General features: G+C 40.1%; 1 protein-coding gene across 1 annotated transcript in view; it reads right to left on the bottom strand.

Annotated features, from left to right (window-relative positions):
- The window catches only part of Stk26 (serine/threonine kinase 26), a 54,455-nt gene that overhangs the window by 19,464 nt on the left and 10,578 nt on the right, over positions 1-24,413 (bottom strand). The window contains exon 2 of the mRNA XM_038316759.1: positions 3,140-3,370. Coding sequence (XP_038172687.1) covers positions 3,140-3,370 — 231 coding nt within the window. The remainder of the gene's footprint in view (positions 1-3,139; positions 3,371-24,413) is intronic.

Raw genomic sequence — 24,413 nt, 5'->3', positions numbered from 1 at the left:
AATAAAGCATTAGTTTGTACTTATTAACAGCTGAAGTAATTACTAGAAGACCAGTATGTAGATCCTACTAGGCTAGGTTTGAAGGCAGTATTTTTGAAATATAATCTCTTACAAATAGAAACCCACGCATCTGCAACACATCCGTCTGTGGAAGAACCATGAGTAAACAAAGGCTCTTAGTTAACTACTGAAATCTTCACCGCCATGCTACTGCTGAGCTAGAACAAAGTATTAAAAAAATATTTTAAATAGAGTCTATTGAATATTTTAAGCCAGCCACCAAAAATAGCTTATCTGATCTAGGTGCCTAAAAATAACAAGGGTTCAGGTTTGCTCAAGAGAGAGTCTGGAATTACCAGTACTCAATCCAGAAAGAGCAATAATACATATGACCAGAAAATTCCCAGGGCTGCCTACAAAGCCCACCGTAGGAATTAGGGGGAGAACGCACAGGCACTGAGATGGAGCAATCACTCCAAAGCATTCCATACAACTATATGGAACTTCTAAGTTAGATATTTTAGGGAGGAATATGAAAGCAAATACTATGCTACAAAGAACCAGAAGTTTTCAGATGCAGTAAAATATGGTGACAGCTAACTTGTAGGAGTAAATGCTGAAATGAGATGGAATTTTCCATTCTCATCACCTCTTCCTTGAGGCAACTTCTTCGAGTTATTCTTGATGAAAAATACACAAGTAAGCACTTGCTTATTTGCACTTATTAATATGTAGCTTTTGTTTGATTTTAATTTTTGCAGTCCCGTGAATGGAACCCAGTAAGACAAGCATGCTAGGCAAACTCCCAGTCAATAGCTACACTCCTGCCCATTTCATCTGTAATCTGCTATACGTAGATACTCAGTATGACATTATATAGTATGATAAGTATCTATATACGTTTATCATAAAATTTGTACTTTTTTTGTAATGCTGGACTGAGTGCTCTCTGGCTACAGGAGTATGCTATTCATTTTATATCTCCAGCACCTGGTACCCCGTATGACACAGTGTCTAGCTGTTGAATGACTCTAGAGCAAATTGACTCCCTATTCAATCTAATGTATGCAATATGTTGGTAAAAAAAGTTTTTCAAAGTCAGTAAAATTGATGATTCATATCAATATAAACTAATATAAATACATAAAGATCAAGGAAGCAATGACACTTTAGGTCACCAAGATGGAGGCATAGAAGACACCACTCTTCCTCTCTCTCTCTCTCTCTCTCTCTCTCTCTCTCTCTCTCTCTCTCTCTCTCTGTCTCTCTCTCTCTCACACACACACACACACACAAACACATGCACACATGCATGCACGCACACACGCATAATGGGTGCACATGGTGGGATGGAAGGAGAGAAGATGAGAGAGAACATACCCACAAACCAAAATAACTCACTAGCCCTAACTGCAGCAACACAGGAGACACAAAGGCAGCAGGATCTCTCCACAGAAAGGATCACTGGTGAGAGTGGTATACCTGTGCAGCTGAGAGATGGCCATGAATGAAGAAGAAAGAGGAAGGCTATCAACATCGCCATGCAGCAGGAACCACCGTGGTCCCAAATGAACTGTTCCAGAAGAAACCGACATCATAACAGCTAGTCTTCCTAGGGAGCTCCAGGGAGGGCAGGCACAGGAACACAACCTTGCTCATGAAGCAAAAAGCTGTTGAGGCAGTGGGAAAAGGACCCTCATTCTACCAAACCAACCAGTTCCTCAGCCTTGAATTAATGGCTGCTCCATGAGGGTCCACAGTCCAGACCTGGGTTCTGTAGCTGTACTAGATGGAGCCACGTGTCACTGCCAGGAAGGGTCACTGCCTCAGACCCCTAGCTCTCTGTGTGCACCTGGGCCACACACACTAACTAGCCTGGTGGCCACAAGGGAAAGCAAGCACTCTGGAGGCTAGATGTCTTAATGGCTACATTGTCTTCCCCATATCGCCGACAACCCAGGCACCACCATACCAAACCAGGAGTTTCATATGCACAGAGCCAGAAATCTTTCTGCACATGCCTGTGCTCCAGACAAGCACTCCTGTCTCTAATGCAAAGTCATGCCATGGCAGTAAAGCCATGCAGTGAATCCATTGTACCATGGCAACGTAGCCACCCACAACTCAGACTTTATACTACCTCCATAGCAATCTGGCTCATACTGGGCTGGAAGTAGTTTCTTTTCTTTCTTATTTATTTATCTCTTACTTATTTTATTTCTTTTTGTTTTTTGACAATAAGAAAAGGATTTATTTATTAAAGAATGCATCTGTGAGTCACTGGATAAATAAATGCACTTGACATCTATCGCTTTGGGGTAGAACACATCATTCTAGGTGGGATGAGAAGTGTCTCTGCAAATATTGCACCATCTTATGTGAATGAAGGATTTGATCACACAGATCTTAGTGCTGTGGAGGAAGAAAGCAAGAACCTGGGGATGGTTCAGGTAAACTATATCATGTGCTTAGTATGAATCATAAACTGGACTAAGGGATATAAAAACGGGAAAATATTAAGCTAAGCTGTCGTCAATATGCTCACAACCTTGGGAGAGAAATGCATAAGTAACAACCATAACTCAATACTATCGATATGCTCCCTCCACTCTGAGTTTGAGAACAATTAGACTATTAAGAATAGCATGTGGAAAGTCAGGGGTACAGCTTTTATGTGGCAATGTGGCCTAAACCCTCCTTTTCTTCTTCCCCTGTACCATAAGTTCAGGGATAGAAAAGAGCAGTTGAGCTCTGGAGTACTTTCAAGAAGCTGCTGTTAACTCTAACAATGGTTTAGATGACACCATAAATGGAGCTGATTCTGCCTAGACGGTAAAGATTACCAAATCCTAATTTAAGTCCCTGCCTTTTGAGTTGGGTATCACAGTGCACACTTTTAATATTAACTAGCAGGCAGATCTCTAGGAGATGAAGGCCGGCCTGTTCTATCTACATTGTGAGTTCCAGGAGAGTCAGGCTACACAGTGAGACCCTGTCTCCTTTAAAAAAAAGGATAAGAAAAGATACTGCCTCTCAAAACTAGAATTAAAAGAAAACAAAATATAGTGAAAACACCTTATGAAATAATATAGCATGAACACATTATGAAATAATATATAATACATAATGAGCACATTACCTTTAAATAGGACCCATAGTATTTCGTTACATATGAGCTGTCGCACTGACTCAGAACAGTTATTTCTTGTTGAATGTCTTCTATTTCATCTTCGGCTTCCTCAAGGTCAATGATTTTAATTGCAACCACTTGCTGGGTACGGTTGTCGATTCCTTTGAAAACTTCTCCAAAGGAGCCTTTTCCAATGCGCTCTAATTTTGTGAACAGTTCTTCTGGATCAGCTATATTATTCTAAGGAGAAGAAAGCAGAGAGGAAACACAAAAGCTTTGAATCAATTTTTCTTTTAGGTTTACTTTTATTTTATGTGTGTCTATTTTTATTCGCCTGCAGGTATGTAAGTGTACCACACGTGTGCCTGGTACCTATGGAGAACTGAACAGAGGATTTGATTCCCCACAACTGGAGTTAATGACAGCTGTGAGCTGTCATGTGGGTGCTGGGAATTGAACCTGGGTCCTCAGCAAGAACAGCCAGTGCTCTTAACCACTGAGCCATCTCTCCAGCTGCACGAATCAAACTTTCTAAATAGAGAAAAGTGAATCAGATTAAATATAGACTACTTCATTAAGTTTTCATTTTTTATCTCCCCAATATGTATCAAATGTTGCGAAGGATATAAAGAAAAAGGAATTGTTATACACAGTTAATAGAAAAGTGAATGAGTATAACCATTATAGAGAATAGTAGCGACAGAAAAATCAAAAAGAGACCTACCATTTGATCCAGGTATCACACATTAGAGTTTGTCTTTTGAGGAAAAGAAGTAACTGTATCAGAGACATGTGCACCCTCATGCTTTTTCAGAATAGTTAGGCACTACTCACAATAACTCAGATAGGGAATTAGTCTAGGGACCATCAAGAGATGACTAGATAAGAAAAATGTGATGGATGGACACATGCGCACAAAGAAAATACTACTCAGCTATCAACAGATTAGTATAGTATCCTTTACAGGAAAATGGAAGGAGGTAGAGGGTGTTACGTAAAGTAAGACAGTTGCAAAAAAGACAGATTCTCCACACCCTTTTACTTAAGTAGGCTTTGAGAAGGCAATTTGAATATATAATAATGATGACTTAGGTTCAGGAGTGTGGGAGGAGAGCACGGGGGAGGTTGGAGGACAGGTAGCCAAACACAGCAGAGAGGAGTTTATAAGTTCCAGTCTACAGTATGTGTGTGCAGGGAGTATAGCTCACAATAAGCTAATATGTTCTATGAATAAGAACTCAAACACAAGGTAATGATAAATAGATAGTAATGTCATTCACTTGATATTATCTGCACATAGCGTATACACATGAAATACTGTATCATACCACATAAATATGTACTACTGTCATGTGTCTTTAATTTTTTTATGTTTAAGGAGGTATCAGTACTAACTACCCCAGGTGATTCTTACACACTGTTCTGTGTGAACTGAATTAACACATAATGTATATAATTATCACATGTATAGAATTACAATAATTTTAAAGAAAAATATAAAATATTTTTCAAGTCATCTTACAGACGGGAACTAGAATTAGACAACACAATACAATCTAGAACTAAGCATAAATATGTACATTAGCAAAATCTAAATGTATAAACATACTGACCTTTCTTGATACAGAGATAGTTTTGCTTTAAAAGATACCAAATTGGTCCCATGAGCTAACCATCCTATATTCTTATTGCTATGGCTAAAGAGACGCTGCTGATCAAGTTGAAAATGAAGATTTTCAAACCTTTCAAACGGGACATTATTAAAGTATACTTGAGGGAACCTGTCAGTCCAAAACTTTACTTTGAGCTTCTTCAAAACCTAAAAGGACGCTACCTAGTTCTAGTCACTCAATCAAATTTGCCAACTAAACCTAAACCTACTGCGAGTTCATTTACTATATGGTCATTTGCTATAATTTCCCCACGTTTCATCGCAACATGGATTTCAGGAGACAGAGTCTGCGCATCCGCCGTGTGTCACTTCATTAGACAAAGAAGCTGCTGAAGTTTTCCTCCCAAGTTCTTTGTCTTGAACTTCTCTTTGTCATCTTACCAAAAATAAAGCTAAGCACATGATCTATCAACCTTCCAGTCTTCACATAGTCTCCTCAATGAGGTTCAACTTTCTTTTTCTCGGAGATGCACTTTCCATTTTGGAGTATTTTTCTCCATTTTCAAGATTAGTGTGAGTCCCTACCCACCTGTAGTGACCACGTCCAATGTGCATCTCTACACGGGACCAACCAATACACCTGGAAATCCCCATAGGGCTTCTTGAAGGAGCTGTATCACACTTCTGGTGGCTAGAAGTGATGCTCCACAGCTCACGGTTTGTTAGCATTTCTTCCCAACAACTCGATTGCCACCATTACAGATTCTTTGGAGCACTAGTGCTTTCTCTTGATTGCAGTTTGGTTTTGTTTGTGGTTGTTCCTACCCATTGCCCAGGCTGCCCTGGAACTGGTGATCCTCCACCTCAGACCTCTTGAGTGCTGGAATTAGAGGTGTGAACAACTGGGCACAACTCCTTGGGAGCAGCCTCTTGCCAGCACCGTGCTGTGATTACTACCATATGTACGGCGGCTAACCCACAGCTACCTCCTCCTAGTTTGCGTGCTAGTGTTTCTCATTGTAGTAGCTTGTGCTGAAAAGAGTCATGAAATAATCTGCGGATGATTTCGGCTCACTATAACTTCTTAAATTTAGAGAACGTAGAAAAAGATTCGATGACAAATTTTTGCTTTCTTTCTTTTAGGTGTATATGGGTACATGTATGTGAATGGGTGTGAAAGTTCACATTTGAGTACAGGTACATGTGCATATGTGTGTACTTGCATGGGAAGGCTAGAGGTCGACCTTGGGTGTCAGTCTTCACGAACTGCCCAAATTGTTTAAACTTTTTATTATTATTATTTGGCGCAAGTACCATAGTGCATACGTGTAAAAACATCCTTTGTAGAGTAGTCTCTCCTTTCATTTTTATGTGACTTCCAAGGACCGAACTGAGATCACCAGGCTTATGTGGCAAGCATCTTACCTTGCTGAGCCATCTCACTGTTCCCTGCCTTGCATTTTAAGTCTCTCAGCTGGGTATTGCAGCACACTCCTTTAATTCCAGTACACCGGAGGCAGAGGCAGGCAGATCTCTGTGAGTTCGAGGCCAGCCTGGTCTACAGAGTGAGTTTCAAGACAGCTAGGGCTATTACACAGAGAAACCCTGTTTTGAAAAAACAAAACAACAACAACAACAAAAAGCCCCAAATAACCAAACACGGTCTCTTACTGGAACATGAGGCTCATCTAGCAGGCTAGGCAGTCTGGCCCAGCAAAGCCCCAAGAATCTGTCTGCCTGTCTCTACCTCCCCAGCACAAGGATTACAAGTATGTGTAGTACACCTCACCCACCTCACCCCAGTTCTGGGGATTGAATTCGTGTCCTCATGCTTGCCAGCACTGCAGTGCAAGCACTTTAATGAAGCTGTCTTCCCAACCCCTTGGGTTTTTTTTTTTAATATATACTTACAAAAGAAATCCGAACTTTGGAAAACACAGTCTTGATTACATATTAGATGTACTGTCTAATAATACATTCTGAGAACTATACTAATAACTAACTTCCTAATAAGAACTTAATAAGCAACAGAAATTAAATTCTACTCTTCTTAATTGGTGTTTTAAAGGGCTTTAAGTGAAGCTATTGACCTTAGGGAGGACGCAGCTGTTCACTGCTTTCTGTAATAAATGGGCTCCTGCAAATATGTAAATCATTGATTTCAAAACCAAGTCACATTTCACATGTTAAGGAGGCTATGAAGTGAATCCTAACTTATCAATATAGCTTAAGAGTTTCAACTGAGGAATAGCAAGTTGGAGTCAGAAAACCAGACAGAGCCGTCATTTACAGAGTAATTATACTTCAACTCTAATGCTGGGCTTACAATTTCTGCAAAACATTGAGTTCCAGAGTAGAAGAAATTTGAAGCAAAGAGTTTTCTCTACTGTACCCTCCCTCTCCTAACTATCTAGAGGGTAGAGACCTTTGTCTCACTGCCACTTCTTGAATCTTTGATAAATAACACCCAATTTCTAAATTTCTCTTTATTCATTCTTCAGGTGAGGGGCATCGAGGTTGTTTCCAGGTTCTGGCTATTACAAATAATGCTGCTATGAACGCAGTTGAGCAAGTGTCCTTGTGGTATGAGTGAGCATCCTTTGGGTATATGCCCAAGAGTGGTATCACTGGATCTTGAGGTAGACTGAGTGCCAATTTTCTGAGAAATTACCATATTGATTTCCAAGCATGCAAGGACAGATTTCCTTCTTGACAATTTGCTTGGTTTTTTCATTATCAACGTTTTCTCTTTTCTTTCTTTCTTTCTTTCTTCCTTCCTTCCTTCCTTCCTTCCTTCCTTTCTTTCTTTCTTTCTTTCTTTCTTTCTTTCTTTCTTTCTTTCTTTCTTTCTTTCTTTCACAGAGGCCTTTCTCTATCATCGTTTTATTTTTCTTCTTTCTTTCCTTCTTTTTCTTTCTTAGATAAGAGATTTGCCATGTTATCCTGACCAGGATGGGAATCTCTGTTTGCCAAGATGTCCTCCATTTACAGGGATCCTGCTGCCTCAGCCTGCTGAGTGTTGAGACTGTGGGAGCAGGCAATCATAGCCAACTCTTTCTTGTCTTTAGAATGAAGGCAAAGTCAAATAAATAAATGGCAAGAAGTATTTAAAGCAATGCAATGAAAACCCACCTTCCCAGTGATATGTGGAAGAAGGCCTTTTGAATTCCCAAGTTATAGAGACAGAGGGCTAGTACAATTTAGAAAAACTCTTGGAAAGTGCTCCAATCTTGGCTCTACATCATGACCATCTGTATAGCCTTAAGAAATGTAGACACCTAGGATACTTCCGAGAGCTTCTGAATCAAAGTGCCTGAGACTAGGACTTTGCCATCAATTTATATATATTTTTTAAGTATCCTAAATGATACTTATATCCTAAATGAATTTGGGAACTACTGAGCACGAAGAAGTGAAGCTTACATCACTGGGTACAGAGAACTCACTGTCCCTAGTTTTTTGGGCCAACATATAGGTCACATCAATTTACGTACACTAAAGGGAACAACTCAGAGATTAAAAGTGAGGGGGTTTATGTGTAACTCAGCGATAGATATTTTTAGCATGTGTACACCGGGGCTCTATCTTCACCACCATAATAAAACAAAAACAAAAGCAAGAGCACTGTGTTGCTTACATGCATGTACCTATACTTTAAAATGAAGTCTGAAACACTTCTAAGGACGCATCTCAAAAATCAGTACTTTCCCCATCAGGACTACCAACATCAAAGTATTTGTCCAGCACAGACCATCATTTTCCTGTAATTCTTCTCAAACATCATTTTTATCTGACATAGTCTCTGGGATGCACAGTAATTTGATTTGTAACCGATGATAGCATTTGCGTTAAAAATCCAACAATGCGGAATAAAAATCTCAATCTAGAAGGCAGTAGAAAATGGCTCCAATTGGTTAAAGAGGGATACTGAGAATGGGTGCAGAAAAAAAAAACTGTAGAAAGAATTAGAAATATTCTTTGGGCCCTAGCAGAACAGAAATCTAGAAGGAAAAAAAAGAAAAAAAATCAAATATTATCTACTTCTTTGAATATGCAGCAGCTAATACGAGGTAGCTAAGTAAGATTGCCATTACGGGGAAAAGAGTGAAATCATAAGAAGTTTAAGTAAAGTGGGGAGATTTCTCAGTTGTGGGGTAGGAATGGCTAAGTTTTGGGTGTTCTAAAGAGTCTTCAATAACCAGGTTGAGTAAGGCGGAATACCTAAGGCAGTGGTTCTCAACCTGGGGGTCCTGACCCCACAGTGGAAGCCTTGATATTATGATTCCTAACAGTAGCGAAATTACAATTGTGATGTAGCAACGAAATGATTTTCTGGTTGGGCTCAGCACAAACAACATGAAGACCTGTATTACAGGGTCACAGCATTAGGAAGTTTGCAAGGTTAAGATGTTTGGCATTGGTCTCCCCAATAGGATAATAAGTAAAGACACCTTTAATTGCCTTAAAATTCCTCAAGTGGCGCGCAGCCAACAGGGGCGTCTGTGTTTACAGCACCTAACAAAATGCTAAAGCCCAATAATGCACAGTTACTAGATGATCTCTTCTAAGTTAAAAATGACGGGCTTTTCTGGATTACTCTCATGTCTATAGCTGCCACCTGTTACCTAACAAGCAAGGTGCAACAGAAATAAAAATCATTCTCCACTGCCTTTGTGAGCCTTCAATTAAATTACTATTCCTTCATGTTAAAATGTTTCACTTTCTCTCGGAGCACTGTGAAAGAAAAATGTTTGCAGTGGATTTCCTATACAAGACACTGCTAAGAACTGGTTGAAAATGATCAGGCATAGGCCTCATAGATCACCTTCTTTTACCAGGACTGAACATATGCAAATTCAACTGGCTTCTGCTTCAGTCCCAGGCTTTTGGGGCCAGCAGGAAATGCAAAGGTCACAAAACCTTACCTCTTATCACTGCTATCTACACTGCCGGGGGTATTGTGGTGTGTCTGCTGTGTCTTAAACTACTGTCTAAGGTGTGGCAGTGATAGAGAGAGGCCAAGGGCTAAACAGAATCCTGGGATTAAAAGAATGGGAAAACCTTGGAGATAAATAGGAAGTTAGCCAGACGCCTTAGCCAAAGCCTAGGTGGATGATAAATCGTTAAGTATACAAGATGTTTTGCTAGTGGCAAAGGTCAAACTTAAATCCAGAGTTCCTGACTATTAAGTCCAAAGTTTTCTTTCTACAGCTTGAGTTTACATGAAACTTAAACTTAGTCCCTTTTTGCCATAAAGCCAGAAATTATTTCCACTATAAATAGATCAAAGAAGTGACCAATGTCAGTTTCGTAATAACTCATCATTTAAAGAGATTAAAAAATTAAACAAAAGAGGTTTCAAATTTTAACACAGAAATTTCATATTATAAATTTTTATTTTAAATTTATTGATAAAATTACACATTTATCATGTATTTATAATGTGTTAAAGCATATATGTTTTAGAATGATTAAATCTATATAATCAACATGCACCACCTCCCACAGCTATAATTTCTGCGCGGAGAACAGGTAACGTCTATTCAGCAGCTTTCAAGACTACAATGTATAGTTGATAACTAGAGTCAATACTGTAATTAAAAAAAAACATTACGGAAGAAGTCATGCCTTGCAACAGGGCTCAGATAGGAGGTCCGTTGGAAGAAGAGAGAGAAGGAGCAGAAAGGCAGGCAGAGAGGGGGCCAGAGACCGGTCTTTGGGAACAAGAACGACAGAACTGAGCTCCCAAGGTCCTGATGAGGAGCAGAAGGAGAGAGAACATGAGAAAGAAAGTCAGGACAGTGAGGGAACCTCCAGCTGGCGACAGATGGGGAAGGTGACTGAGCCCCACATTGGAGCACTGGACTGAGCTCCCAAGGTCCTGATGAGGAGCAGAAGGAGCGAGAACTTGAGGGAGAAAGTCAGGAACGAGAGGGGTGCGTTCACTCATGGAGACGCTGGGACAGAACTAATGGGAGATCACCAACTCCAGTTGGAATGGGACTGATGGATCATGCGACCAAACCCGTCTCTCTGAATGTGGCCAACAGCGGGGGCTGACTGAGAAGCAAAGGACAATGGCTCTGGGCTCTGATTCTTCTGCATGGACGGGCTCTGTGGGAGCCTTCTCAGCTTGGTCGATCACCTTCCTGGACCTGGGGGGAGTTGGGAGGACCTTGGTCTTAGCATAGAGTGGGGAACCCTGATGGCTCCTTGGCCTTGAGAAGGAGGGAGGGGAGGTATGGGTGGAGGGGAGGGGAGGGAAGGGGGAGAAGGAGGGGAGGGAAGGGGAAGGAGGGGGGAGGAGGAGGGAAGGAGATGGAAATTTTTAAATATAAAAAAAAATAAACCATGAAAAAAAAATTTAAAAAAAAGAACAACAGAAGAGAAAGAAAGAGAGAAAGAAACAGAGAGAAAGGGAGAGAGATGGGAGGTGGGCAGGGCCCTTTTAAAAGGGACATAGGGAATGCACAGGAGGTGCTTTTAATGGCAGCGGCTGAGGACGTATCCTGTCAGGACCCCAAGGGAGGGCCAGTGCAGATGCCTGATCCTAACAGTCAACACACTCTATAATAGATCTCATAAACTTATTCCTTTCACTGCATTGCAAAGCCTAGAGGACATCAGTGAAATAAGCTAAGGACAAAAACACCTCATTCATTGTGTGGAACTTAAAAAAAAAAACGATCTCACAGAATCAGTGTGTAGAGGAATGGTTACTGGGGACTGGGACAGTTGGTGAGGGTAGAGGTAGGTATCAAGGAGATATCGTTAATAATATAAATTCTTCTTATATTATTATGTTAATCTCTGAACCAACCCGCAGTACCCTGACCAACTCCTGTACAGATATGCAGCTACCATATGTTTCGATTTAGAATCTATAAATAAAGGGATGACCCCATAATCTTGACTTTCCATCAAGGTTACTACACTTGGTTGCTTTTTTCCCATGGCAAAAATGAGGTTGAAAGCAGCTAACCTCCAGAGTGTGGAAGGCAAAGTAAGGGTGACAGTCTCCCTCATGGCTCCCATAGGATCCAATGTCAGCAGGCCAACAGCTCCAATCAGTGATTTACTGCAGATTTCAGCTCAGTTCATAAACAATCCCCACAAACTGATGAATTGATCCAAGATTAAAATATTTACTATCAATTATTAAGCTGGTGCTAAGTACTGTGTAAGTCTAGAATGGTCTAAATGACTGTGTAAGTTTTCAGATCACTTCAAGAATGAGAAAGCGTAAACAAACTCTCCATAAATTTTGCTAAACTCTTGAAGAATGTGCTGTGAGTGGAACATTTCTCTACTGTGCACAACCTCAGGATCATATTACAAGGATCTGATAAAATTTTATGGAAACCTTAAGAGATTTCCATGATTTATATTTCTGAAGTAAAATAGTTAGCCCGACTATATTTTACGTATGACAGAATAAGAACTGAGATCAAAATTAAGCATGTTTCTAATTAAACATAAGGAATTTGGCTCGAGGTCAGATTCCTTTAGGTGGCCAGCTGCTTCAGTTTGCATCTCCACGTTTATAAGACTTCAAAATATTTATGTAGGTATATAAAGAAAATGTTCTTAGTTTATCTATTTTTTATAGTGTACTTACATTTTTATGTCTCTCTCAAAGGTTATTAAACTGGCCTCTGCACAATAACGCGAGGGCTCCAGTCACCATCTTTCCCGGGTGTGCACCGAGATAAATGGAATGTAGTCAGAAATGCAGCCCCAACAACTCCGAGCTTCCCCGTGGCCATTAGAAAGCATTTAATCACTCACAGGCCGGTCCCTTTCTTTGTACAGCCACTTAAAAGCCAGTGTAGAGATGGATGAGGCCGGCACGGAAACCTTGGCCTCAGTGGCAAAGCATGGATGGAGTCAGAGGTCTTGAGCAGCCTTGTTTTGTACTCTGAAGGAAGCACTAACTTTCAAGCCATTCTGTGCTTAGCACCAAGAAAAAAAATGTGTTCATAAAGCAGAAATACAATTAAGTTCTCAAGTACTTTTTCATCTCCCTTTGATTTTATTATTCCCATTTTTAAGTGCATCTCATTAGCAAAACTAGTGAGGGTGTAAATACATTGGCAAAGGACAACTTCATGAAAATTATTTAAAAAGCTCTGCACATAGTTGCATGCATACCACAGCCGTTGGAGGCGTTTCCCGTGATTCGTAACTCTGAGTCTACTTTATCTTCTAAGAACAAAAGAATAACTGATATTATTCCTTCATCTTAATTCCGCCTACTCAAGAGAGGATGGGAAGGAGAAGAGCTTCCTCTACCCGTAACTTGCATTCTGCTCTTTCCCCAGGGCTCGGATCACAAAAAAAAAAAAAAGAAGAGTGAGTGGGACACACACTGAGAGATGTGAAAAACGAGCTTCTTTAACATACGTTTGTGAGACAGATCAATTTGCAAAGGCGGGGCGGGGGGGGGGAAGAAGAATGAAACCCTGTAGTCTCCTGTCACGTTCCCATGTGTTTTAAAGGAAAGATGAAATGCAGAAATAACGAGCAGCACTTTACCATACTTCTCCCACCTCTGCGTTGCTCACACAGGAAGCAAAGTCAAGAAGCCGCACTTTTATTCACTCTGTTTCCCAGATAGAGCGGTCTCCACGTCCCTGTTATTCTAATGGACATGTCTCAGATTATTTTGTCCAGCCAAGTTAATCATCTGTGGGCCTAAAGTGGTTGTAAATGAAAGGAAATGACTAATTTTGTCTTTTTTTTTTTCGAACTGTGGGATCCAAAGTTCCTGAAACCTTTAATTAGAGCCATGGGTAAGGGGAAAGAGGGATCCTGCAAACAATCACATTCTTTTCTCGATAAACCCAAAGCCAAGGCTATCATCACAAGAAACGCTGGATGCAAATTCCATTGCATCATTTAGCTCATTTCTCTCTGACCTTAAATCCATTCTGAAGGAAAAGGGAGGTCTGGGGTCTCCTAGCGTTCTAGAGGTAAAGAGAGCACTGAGGTCAGGCAAAATTGGCTTAATTTTGCTTATCCTGCAAATTACAAGACGTCCACAATTAAATGTCAGCTTCTCCATCTGTCTGGTGAGGAAGAGTGGGTGGATTCAGTGAGCTTTAGATTCCGTACTGTTCAGATGCTGGGTAGCTGTCAAGTATTAGAAGCCAAGTTCCTTTGTTTTCCCTTTCTCGCTAACAGTCACCAACCCTGGTTTCTAAACATAAATAAGTAAGGGATGAACCGGCATTAACCACATAGTAGTTCACAGTGAGTGATATGAAAAGCATGCACTACTATGTGCCAGGAAGAAGATCAGCATCACTAGCCAACTGTACCAAAGTCCCACTCCCGAGCAGCGCAGTGATGCAGACCCCAGAGCTGAGGATAGAGAAAGAGCAATACAGTGAATCACTATGCATACTGACCGCTGCCCCTCACCATTATATATAAACGACTGTCCCCAAAGACGTCAAGACATACAGGACTGGAACAGAGATAGGACCTAAAAGTAACTTCTGTCTTAACTGTGAAGAACATTCATTCAAAAGGATTCGAAAAGGTAACACAGCTGTACTGAACAGAAATAGAACAGTAACAGCCAACAAAACCAAGCACCAAGGGGAAAGTTCCAGGGATAGTTTACCATATCTCAAGGCCAGTGTTTCCTGAAGATAGTAGCTTAGACATACCAATTTCACTGCAATGCTCCAGTAGCCTATGATTCTACCTTCTTCTTTTTGAGGCTTTGAACCATGCAGTTTTCTCAATGAACAATATCCCGTCTTTCTTCTGTCTCTGGATATCACCTATCTTTAATAAAGACAATACTTTCTCCCAACTCACAATTTCCAAGCGGAAGCTACTGTTTCATCCTCTGTCCTCTTGTACCCTTTCGTCGTGCCTCAATTAGAGCATGCATTGTATTCTGCTTGCATTCTCTTTCATTGCCACAACCTTTTGATTTCATCCATAAGTTAATTTAAAGGGTAGGGCTCTCTTTCCCTCAGTACCAGCTATGCTTCACAGGACCCCAGTACAATAGCTTATACATTGCAGTCCTTGGCTGTTTACAAAGTGTTTCATTTAAGGACCACCTAGGGGAGAAAACCTTGGCATCAGGTTATCCTCTCATTTGCAGTTGGATTGCTGGTTTTGGTACAAGGGAGATTACATTTAATAAGCTGAAGGGTATTAAAATAGGTATGGAATTTTCAGGTAATCCCTGTGCTCATATATGATTAACTTTTCCCTAAAGGTTGAGATTTTTCTTCAATGAGAGACATCATTAGACTTGGAAAACAGCAGTTTGGAAAACAGTATGAATCTACAGCCAAGGAAGAGTTGGGAGTAGCCACAAACGCCAGGGTTCCTATCAGTAGAATACACAAATCTGATTCTGTGAGCCCATCTGCCACAGCAATTAGGCAAAGCTCATGACTCCTGCATGTCCTGGGGGCTGTCTTGCCATTTTATACTCGAATGTAAAGATGAGAGGCTTCAAGACCCGGGACTTGGTTTATCACTGTGCTGTGCATCTCTTCTAATTAAGCCCGGCTAAACACATAAAAATACACAATTTAGTCAGGGTCAGGCTGAATCACGAGCATTAATGTTAAAATGAAAGGGATTATTACTGACTAGACAGGATGTTACATAAATATAGCCTGGGATTGATAATAAGCCCTAACTATGAAATATTCATTCGGAAAGAAGGAAAAGGCCACGCAGTGAAAGAAAGACAGGGATTCTGTTAATATATAAATGGTCAAAGAGATAGCCTGATATATTCAGGCTATTATTTCATCAAGCCCACACAGGGCACTTTAAAGTGATGGACAATGAGAGGCTCATTCTGTCATCCATACCAGAGTTAAATAAAAGGATGTCATTCTAGTACTTGCAGAGATGGGCACCTTTGTTCAGCACCGAGGGCAGCAGCCCGTTAGAGCAGATATTGAGCTGTCCCGGGGAATGTTATGATGAATCTTCAGCACACTTATTAAAATGCATTGAATTAAAGCAAAATTGATTTGCTCATGCCCTGGCTTCCTTTTAGATACAGAATTCCAATGAAAATCAATAGGTTTGAAGCTTGTAAGCACAGCACTAAATTATTAACACCGTGAGTTCCTTTAGAAAATTAACACTGCTTGAAAACGTGGAATTTTGCGTAGCCCTTACCTTTCCCTTCTGAAGGAAAAAGTGCCGTAGAATAATTCCCTGCCAACATTTTCTTCCTTAATCAAATCTCTCCTTGGAATGAATTTCATCAAATAGTATTTGCAAGGAGTTGCCCAAAGGAATCTTAGGACTCAGGAAAATGATCTCTTGGGTCCTGCTGGCTTGAACATTCTACAGTCACAAGAAAAAGACACTGATGGCACGAGGACACCAACAACAAATGATTTTAAGCACGGGAAACACTAGTAATGAGTCGAGGGGGAGATTCTAGTAAACTAGAATACAATAGTCTTCCAATATGATAGACAATTCATTTTCACTTCTCGAAAGTTAAAAATACCACTGGAGCCTCTGTATATGTAAGTTTAGAGTGGACTCCATAGGTTTTACATACACAGGTCTATATGTAGACAAACACGTGTCTATATGCAGATATATAAATATCACAATAATGATTATAGAAGAAGGGAACACGCATTTGAGGAGAATGTGAGGAGAGAGTGCAGGAGCTGGACGGGGAGGGTATGAATATGATGAAGATACATTGAGCTCATATATGAAATTCCCAAGAAACAACAATAAAAATGTTTTCGAAAAAGAATACACTCAAGAAACCAAGTAAAATAAATTGGCTATGCCTGAAAAGTCCATGCTAAGCACTAGTACAACTGAACTAAACATGCGTGCACTCAGCATGTCATGCATGTAACTTGTATAAGTTGTTGCTTGACGGGGCTGGCTGGATGCCAGCATCCTCTCTAATGATGACTTTCTGTTGTCATTTTCCTCGACATAGGGAATGACATTGATTAAGAAAAATATTAAACACCTTCCCAAAGAAAGGGAGTGAGGAAAGCTCTTCTACCTTTTCTTTTAAATCAATCTCCTCTGGAAGTTCACCAACATTTCCTGAACTGAAAATTTTCAAACCTATCTTAATCCCACTCAAAACCCCTGCTGTTATCCCATTTGTCATTAGCATTTCGGACATCAAATGTCTCTCCCTACAGGTACAGATTCACCAGTGTTTAGACTCACTGGTCTTGCTGACATAACCAAAATTGGTACCTATTGCCAAAGCACAATTTAAATCTGTGGATAGATTAAATGTCTAAATAAAAGGGAAATTATCACTAAGTTCTGAGTTACCTAATAATGAGCTAGTTTTTTCAAATTTTCTTTGCAAATATTATAAGCAAGAAGTGGTTTCTGTGTCTTCTCTACAAATATGACTTATATATACTAATGTAAATGCAAGCCCTTTTATGTTTGGAAACTTGTAGTCCTTGTCTAGTTAACAATCAATACAACAGAACTGTCATTCTCCAATTAGAATAAACAATAGCCAGTGCCAAAGCTTTATATGCATAGGAATCAAAATTTCTCCCTTAAGAAACTGCCATATGGTCTATTTATAGCTTTTGGAAGGGAGCAAGATTTGAAAACAGACATGAGCATTGACAAGCACTTGCCCTTTTGGCTTCATCGTGAGTTTCTAGGTGGGAGGATGGTGCTGTGGGTTTTCACAAACAAGTGATCCCAGGTTGAAGGCAGATGATCAAGTCCCTTCATCAGTTCTTGTCTTGCTGTCATTAACACAATCTTGAAAGTTGAATCTGAGCAATTAAAATGCTTTCAGAGTGGCGATTTCCAATTTTAGCTGAATTTCAGCTTCTCACTTTGGAGCCCTAGCCAGAAAGTGCCATTCACCAAGGAAATCTCACTGCCCACCCCAAAAAGACTGAAAAAAAAAATCACGTAGAAATAAAATGGAAGAAGTCTCTTTGATCTCCCTTGCCTTAGGAAAGTTCTTTCTTCCTTTTTCTTTCCCTTCTTCATACCCAACCTTAATGGCAGCTCATTTCAACAGTTTGGACTGGCTTAGCCTTCCTCGGAATTTTTGATTGGGCTGGTAGGGAACCACTGACAGTTTTCAGCAGATGAAGGCTAAAATAAATGTTGTAGTTCAGGTAATTCCATCATGTCTGCACACAGCCTTGAGTCGAGTTACTGACAAAAGCCAGAAGGGCATGATAAAAAGCAAGGGTGATATCTGACACTTTCCAGGGGGGAAAATGCTGATAGAGCCTCGTGATTAACGAAATGGAGAGAGAAAGGAACTCTGCAGCAGGTTATACATAATGCCTGCTGGTCTCGATCATTTTGTGATTTGCCAATACATGCTTTATGGCTGATGTCACCTCCCCCACAAAATCAAGCGGTTAAGTGGCTTTTGATAGAGCCTGATTATTTCACATGCCATGATATAATAATTTTAATGCATCTTTGATTAAGTATTCTTCTCCTTCCTGCTGACGAGGTCCCTGAGATGTTAATTGTAGGGAGAGGACACTTAGGCTGTACAAGGAAGAAACAAATGTGATTATTTCTGACACTTAACACTCGCTATTCAATTCCCTTCTTGAATAGATAATAGCTGTTTAATTTAAAATACAAATAAACGCAAGGAAAGCTATCTTCTGCCCTCCATTACATTTCTTTATTTTCTGTGTTAAAATTGAGAAAAAAATTAAATATGTCCATTAAAAAAACACACATGCTTTATGTTCTTGTCAATCCAACTTTCTATATTCTTCAGTGGCTAAAATTTATCTTGAAGAAGTGAAGAAAAGTATACATTTACTATAATCTGAGGTATTTCTTTGGGTTCATTTTAATAATAGGACTGCATATAAATCAGGTGTCTGGCAAAGAGAAAACTTCATTTTCATACTACACATCTACCTTTATAGGAAATGATATAAAACCCTACTTTCTCTAGATCGGCGATTCTTAGTGGGGTCAAGGTCCTAAGGCAGAGCTGGGAAACATTTTCTTAAAAGGGGTTTTGTGAGTCAAATGAAGACTGCAGTCCCTGAGTGTCATATTTATAAACTATTTTCTGAAAACATAACAAGGATCATCTTTTTCTTCCTTCTTGGGGACAGAGTTCAGTGTTAAAATGCTTCCCATGCATGTGCTTGGTCCCATCCCCAGCATGGCTATATTCATTATTATTACTATTGCAAGTAATATTATTTTAGTTTGCAGGTAGAATTTGGTTCTCAGCTATAGTGTGTTAACTGTTGCCATTAATCCACTATATATTAAATGTGTGTGTGTGTGTGTGTGTGTGCACACACACACACACTCAATCATAACTGATCTAGAGCGCAAAGAGAATTAGCCTTAGTCATGTGTCCTTCAAAGGAGAATCGGGACTTTTCTTGTTTCGTGATTCAGATAACAAAGTCCTACTTGAGAAAGTTCCAAAAGCTCCACCCTAAGGTGAATGATAAATGTTTTAAAAATACAGTCAAGGACTGGGGCATGGTAGGGCACTCGGGAGGAGCAGACACGGGGATTGTGAATGAGAGGCCAGCTTGGGCTATAGTGCTAGACCTTGCCTCAAAAATACAAAACACAGTCATTTATAAATATTTACCAAGGCAGAATGTAAAATTGTCCAATTTCAAGCCCCTTTCCTTTTGTCTCAATTGCAAGGCAAACATTATATATACCTCTTAGTAGAAAACTGATTTCTCAGTCAAAACATGAGCTGTACGTAAACTGCTTTCACAGAAAATACCTCACATCTCATTCAAAGTTTGCTTGGAATGGGTATCCAGACTCTCCAATATATAAACACTTGAATATTGCCCTGATGTACAAATAAAAACTAAGCCAGATATGGTGCATCAGGCATGTAATCCCAGCTCTTGGAAAGCTAAAGCAGGAGACGTGCTACAGGTCCCAGGCCATCCCGAGCTATGTTTCAAGATTCTGTGTCACAGCCAAATTAACTAAAGCAGAAGAAACTAAACAAAACCCACTAAGATGAACCAACCGCAACAATGCCTCGGTCCTAATTCCTACTCCCCTGAAACTCGTACCTGGAGAGTCACTCGGGCAGTCTCCTCATACCGTAGTTTAGCAGGTGCTAGAGCACAGGGAAACAGAATGCACTGCATTCTCCAGCCTCATGGGTAAGAGGAAACAACTTACTGACCTCCTGAGGTTAAAAAAAAATCCAGGTCTCAAGCTTGGGAAGTATTTGGTTATGTTAACCAAGAATATTTTTTCATAATGAACACATCTTTTCAGCGAACAGAGTACTTTAGCAAATCGAAAACGGCGCCTTATCTATCAACTAGAATTTTGATCCCTGACATTGTAATTGGATGTCAAACTGTCATCAAAAAAAATGTACAGCCGAGCAATCAGATTAAAATGCTTCTTGTTATCCTGCTTCAGAGAGGAATGCAGGTGAGCAACAGGAGAGAACTTTCTCTGTCCCGGAACTGAAGCAGGCACTGAAACCCCTAGAAGAAACAAGCGGGCTCAGTTTTGATTTTGTTTTTATTATTTCTGCAAAGAATGAAGACATTTATACCTTCTAAACTATTGCAGACTTAAATCAGTAATAAAAACAATAGAATATTCAATATCCATTAGGTGTTCCTAGGGAGAAAACAATCCAGAGACAAACAAAAAACCCCAAACAAAACCTGGATGACTACAGTTTGAACTATTTTCTCAGCCAAAACACGAATCAAACAGTCATTATGCAAACTTATTTCAAAGTAAATTAGAGATGGTCTTCCGCCTTGAAACACGCCAAATAACTATTCTAATCCCTTCTCCAGGGAGACCTTAAATGTCAGAGCCTATTGAAAATGTAACCATTATATTAAGCCCAATCATTTGAAAGTGAGACTCATTCTTTTGTCCTTCCTCCACACAAAACAGCAGTCCGAATGAGTTAAATGAAATCCATGCTATTCTGGCATCTTTCCTTGCTTAAATAGAAAGTACTCCTTTAGGTGCGGACAGTGGGTCTGTGGAGAATATGACACAGGGATAGGACCACCTAAAATGATTACAAGTATCTAGAAGCAATTATTTAGATCGAGACGCATACAACCTAACTTGCACATCTTAATTAGAAAAGCAGCTAAAATCAGCACCCCATTGTCATCGCTTATCCCCCCAGTCTTTCACAAGCTTTCTCGCAAGCCTCCCCAAATCCTCTTTACAGATATTTTCTTGTCATCACGAATCAATGATGCAAATATAACTTTCATCACCGAAGTCATAACAACATTTAGACAAACAATTACTATTACCTCCGCAATCTCCTTTTCTGTTAGCCTTTTCTCCACTCTGCAGAAAGTAGGGAAATTTCCCATTCTTAAAAAATAGACAGACAAAATTCTCAGTCTTTGAAGCAAAAGACTACTTTTCCCTCTCCTTGGAAGCGCTGTCCTGCTGTGCTCCCCGAGTCCAGCACCGTTTTACTTCACCTATATTTTCTGTTTGCTCAGGAGACAGCAGTAATCCTCTGGTATTAGGAAATGCTACCTTCCCTAAGCAGGGCTTCCAAAAACGATGCCTGAACCTCAGAAGACAGGCAACCCAGAGCAAGAAAGGGACTAGCTTTTTCCCGTGCTATTATCAGAGATCACAGTCTAAAAAGACGACCATGGAGGTGTCATCTATACTAACGTCTCAAAACTGAGTCATCCTTAACTACTTGAAACCCACGTTTTCATTTTATGTGCCCTTTGGGAAGGTGGTGGCAGAGTGGGAAAAAAAAGATCTTTCAGTTACAGTCACCATTTTCATAACGAAATAAATAGTTGGAAGAAAAAGCAGCTTCCTGGTACAAGATTCTGTTTGTGACTGAGTCAGACTCCAGTATCTGGTTCCCTCCATTCCCAGTCATGATCACCTTAGAATCCACAGTGTCAAACATCGGTAATACATTTAGCTTCAGGATTAGCTTGGACAGTGACAGCTACAAATCATTTGCATACTGCCTAGGATCTCTGATTTTACTAACAGGTGAGCGGATTTGTGTTTCTCAAAGGCAGCGCCTTCGATGCAACGATTCTCTGTAAGACTGTTCTATGGGAGAAATTAAGGAGACTATTGAAAATCTTGATAAATGTAATCCCACGTAATGTTCAATTCTAATTCTCTAAAACTGCTTAACGCCGGCATCGAATTTCCTTCAAAGTCAATTCTCATGATCTGTATGGAACAGACTGCGGTGAGCTCAATTTCTGTAAGAATCATGGGAGTTTAAATAGCAAGAGAACAAAATGAGGAAGGAAGAACCAGCCATGATCAAAGTGTAACTACCCTGCGTCACAATGAAGTGTCCAGCATGTCAGCAGGGGTATGTATGCACACATGCCCTACCTTACAGGGCACATTCTAAATGACAGTCTGCATTCTCTAGACTTTCTCAAATGACAGAAACATTTGCTAACAACAGGAATGCCAAAAAATTTTCACAAATACACTTTTCCATAACCTTCATTCCCTTCCATTAAGTGCAGACCTTCTTAAATGTCATTATCAAGCCGTATTTGTCTGTTGCTTGAACTTAGGAACCATGTCATCTTCTGCCCACTTTATGCTGAGCCTTCTTTTTTAAATGGTTTTCAAATAGAAAACTATATTTCCTGTGCAGTACCTTCATACGTGTAACTATATACATATGTATACATGTATGTATATATACATGTATGCTGCATCTATCAGTCATTTTCACCAACACAAACGAAAGTTAACAATCTTGACTCTAGTTAATGGATGTTCACTAAAGCATGGGGTATAGACAGGGTAACCAGACTTTTACAGCTTAAGAAACGGTATTATATAAAGGGACCACAGGTGATTATATGGGTTTATTCTAATGATGAATAAACATAGATTAAAATACTTTAAGAGAAATTGCTGTATGTGCTGTTTGGGCTATCGTGGGTGGTCAATTTTTATTTCTGAAGGATGGATTCTTTTGTTGTTGTTGTTGCTGTTAACCTGTGTTCATTTTAGAAATTGGAAAATGATCTAATACAAAACTGGTACAGTGGGTAATCGAGTTTGTCCACATTGTTTGGAGTCGGCAAACCCATTAAATATTTGCTTCCCTTGTTTTCAGTTCTAATTCTCTGTTTGAACTTGACTCTGCTTTTCCTACAGGGTACCTGTTGGCGAGTGCTAAGGTACTAACCCGGCAGGTCTAGGGAATGTGTTACAAGGCTGAAAGGCCATTTAGGAAGTAGTTTGATATTTCCTTAATGATTCAGAATTAACTTCCTCTCTCTTCCGGAAATTTACATATTTAATCACAAGTTGGCTTCAGAGTGGCATGATTATGAATAAACATTTTTCTAATAGCAGCCTAGATACATTAGATTCAGTTTGTTTGGTGGATGAGGTCCATGCAGGTAGGAAGGTGAACAACAGCAAGCCGCAGGAGGATTCGGAAACACGAAAAGTGATGATGTTTATGAAATTGGAGAAGGGCTTTAAAAAAAAAATCTCCAATTTAGGGGAAAATATTGGCATTTATAATCATGGCCTTCTACCTCGTTTTAACCAGATTTTATGTTCTGAATAAGTGCTTGCATCCCAACTAAGAGAATCTGCTGAGCTGTTTACTACCGAAAGCACAGAACCATGCTGGGCATGCTATCAGGATTCAACAGAAAGTTTCTATTTGCAAGAATTTCCCACCTGAAGAATTACCCCGAGCGAGGATGTTCTGTGACATGGCACCATTGAAACCAGTTAAGATGACACCAGGCTCATTAAAAACTGTCACTAAAGTGAAAAAAAATTTCCCATATAAAAGTTAAATATATATATATATATACTATATATAGCAAAATCTAAGTTATCAATTGACAGATAGAAACAGAAAATCTTTACTTAGAGCACGCATGAGTCAATGATCAATACAAATGACAGTGGGCATTCTCTAAGATGCAAACGTACCTTGAGGGAGGAAACAAACCACAGATGGAGGAAGAGGTTGTTGTTGTTCGGTTGGTTGGTTGGTTCTGAAGCTGTAGAACTTGGACACAGCTGTGTTCCCATCTTTGGAGGGATAGCTGGAGATCTTGTTGTTTTCATCTCCCACACATTTATCTTCTATCAGCTCCCTCCCTGTTTCCATTTTCTCTCCTGAACAAGCCGGCTACTGATTGCTTCTGCTTGGCTCTGTGAGCCAGCACTTCAAATCTGGCCTATTACGGATTCTCTTCAAGACTCAGCTGGACATCTGATTCTTGACCCTCTCATCATGCTTCTCCAATTCCCACATTCAATTAGTCACCAAGGTCTGTAAATACCTTGAGTGGTGCTCAGAAGAGTCCCCAAACCAACACAACAGCTGGGAAATTATTAGACATGCAGGTTCCCAGAGTCCACCTCAGACCTCCAGAATCGGAAATGGAAGGGATGGGACCAGCCTTGGTTTTAACAACCCCTCCAGGTGGTTTCTTAGCAGGCTGGAATTTGCCCTTCATTGCCCTAGATAAGTAGTTCTCAACCTGTGGGTCTTGGCCCCTTAGAAATTATTAGACATGCAGGTTCCCAGAGTCCACCTCAGACCTCCAGAATCGGAAATGGAAGGGATGGGACCAGCCTTGGTTTTAACAACCCCTCCAGGTGGTTTCTTAGCAGGCTGGAATTTGCCCTTCATTGCCCTAG

Source organism: Arvicola amphibius, chromosome X (genome assembly GCF_903992535.2).
Source record: "Arvicola amphibius chromosome X, mArvAmp1.2, whole genome shotgun sequence".
Taxonomy (NCBI): domain Eukaryota; kingdom Metazoa; phylum Chordata; class Mammalia; order Rodentia; family Cricetidae; genus Arvicola; species Arvicola amphibius.
Note: the sequence above shows the minus strand (reverse complement) of the source record. Positions and strands in the feature narration are given on the sequence as shown.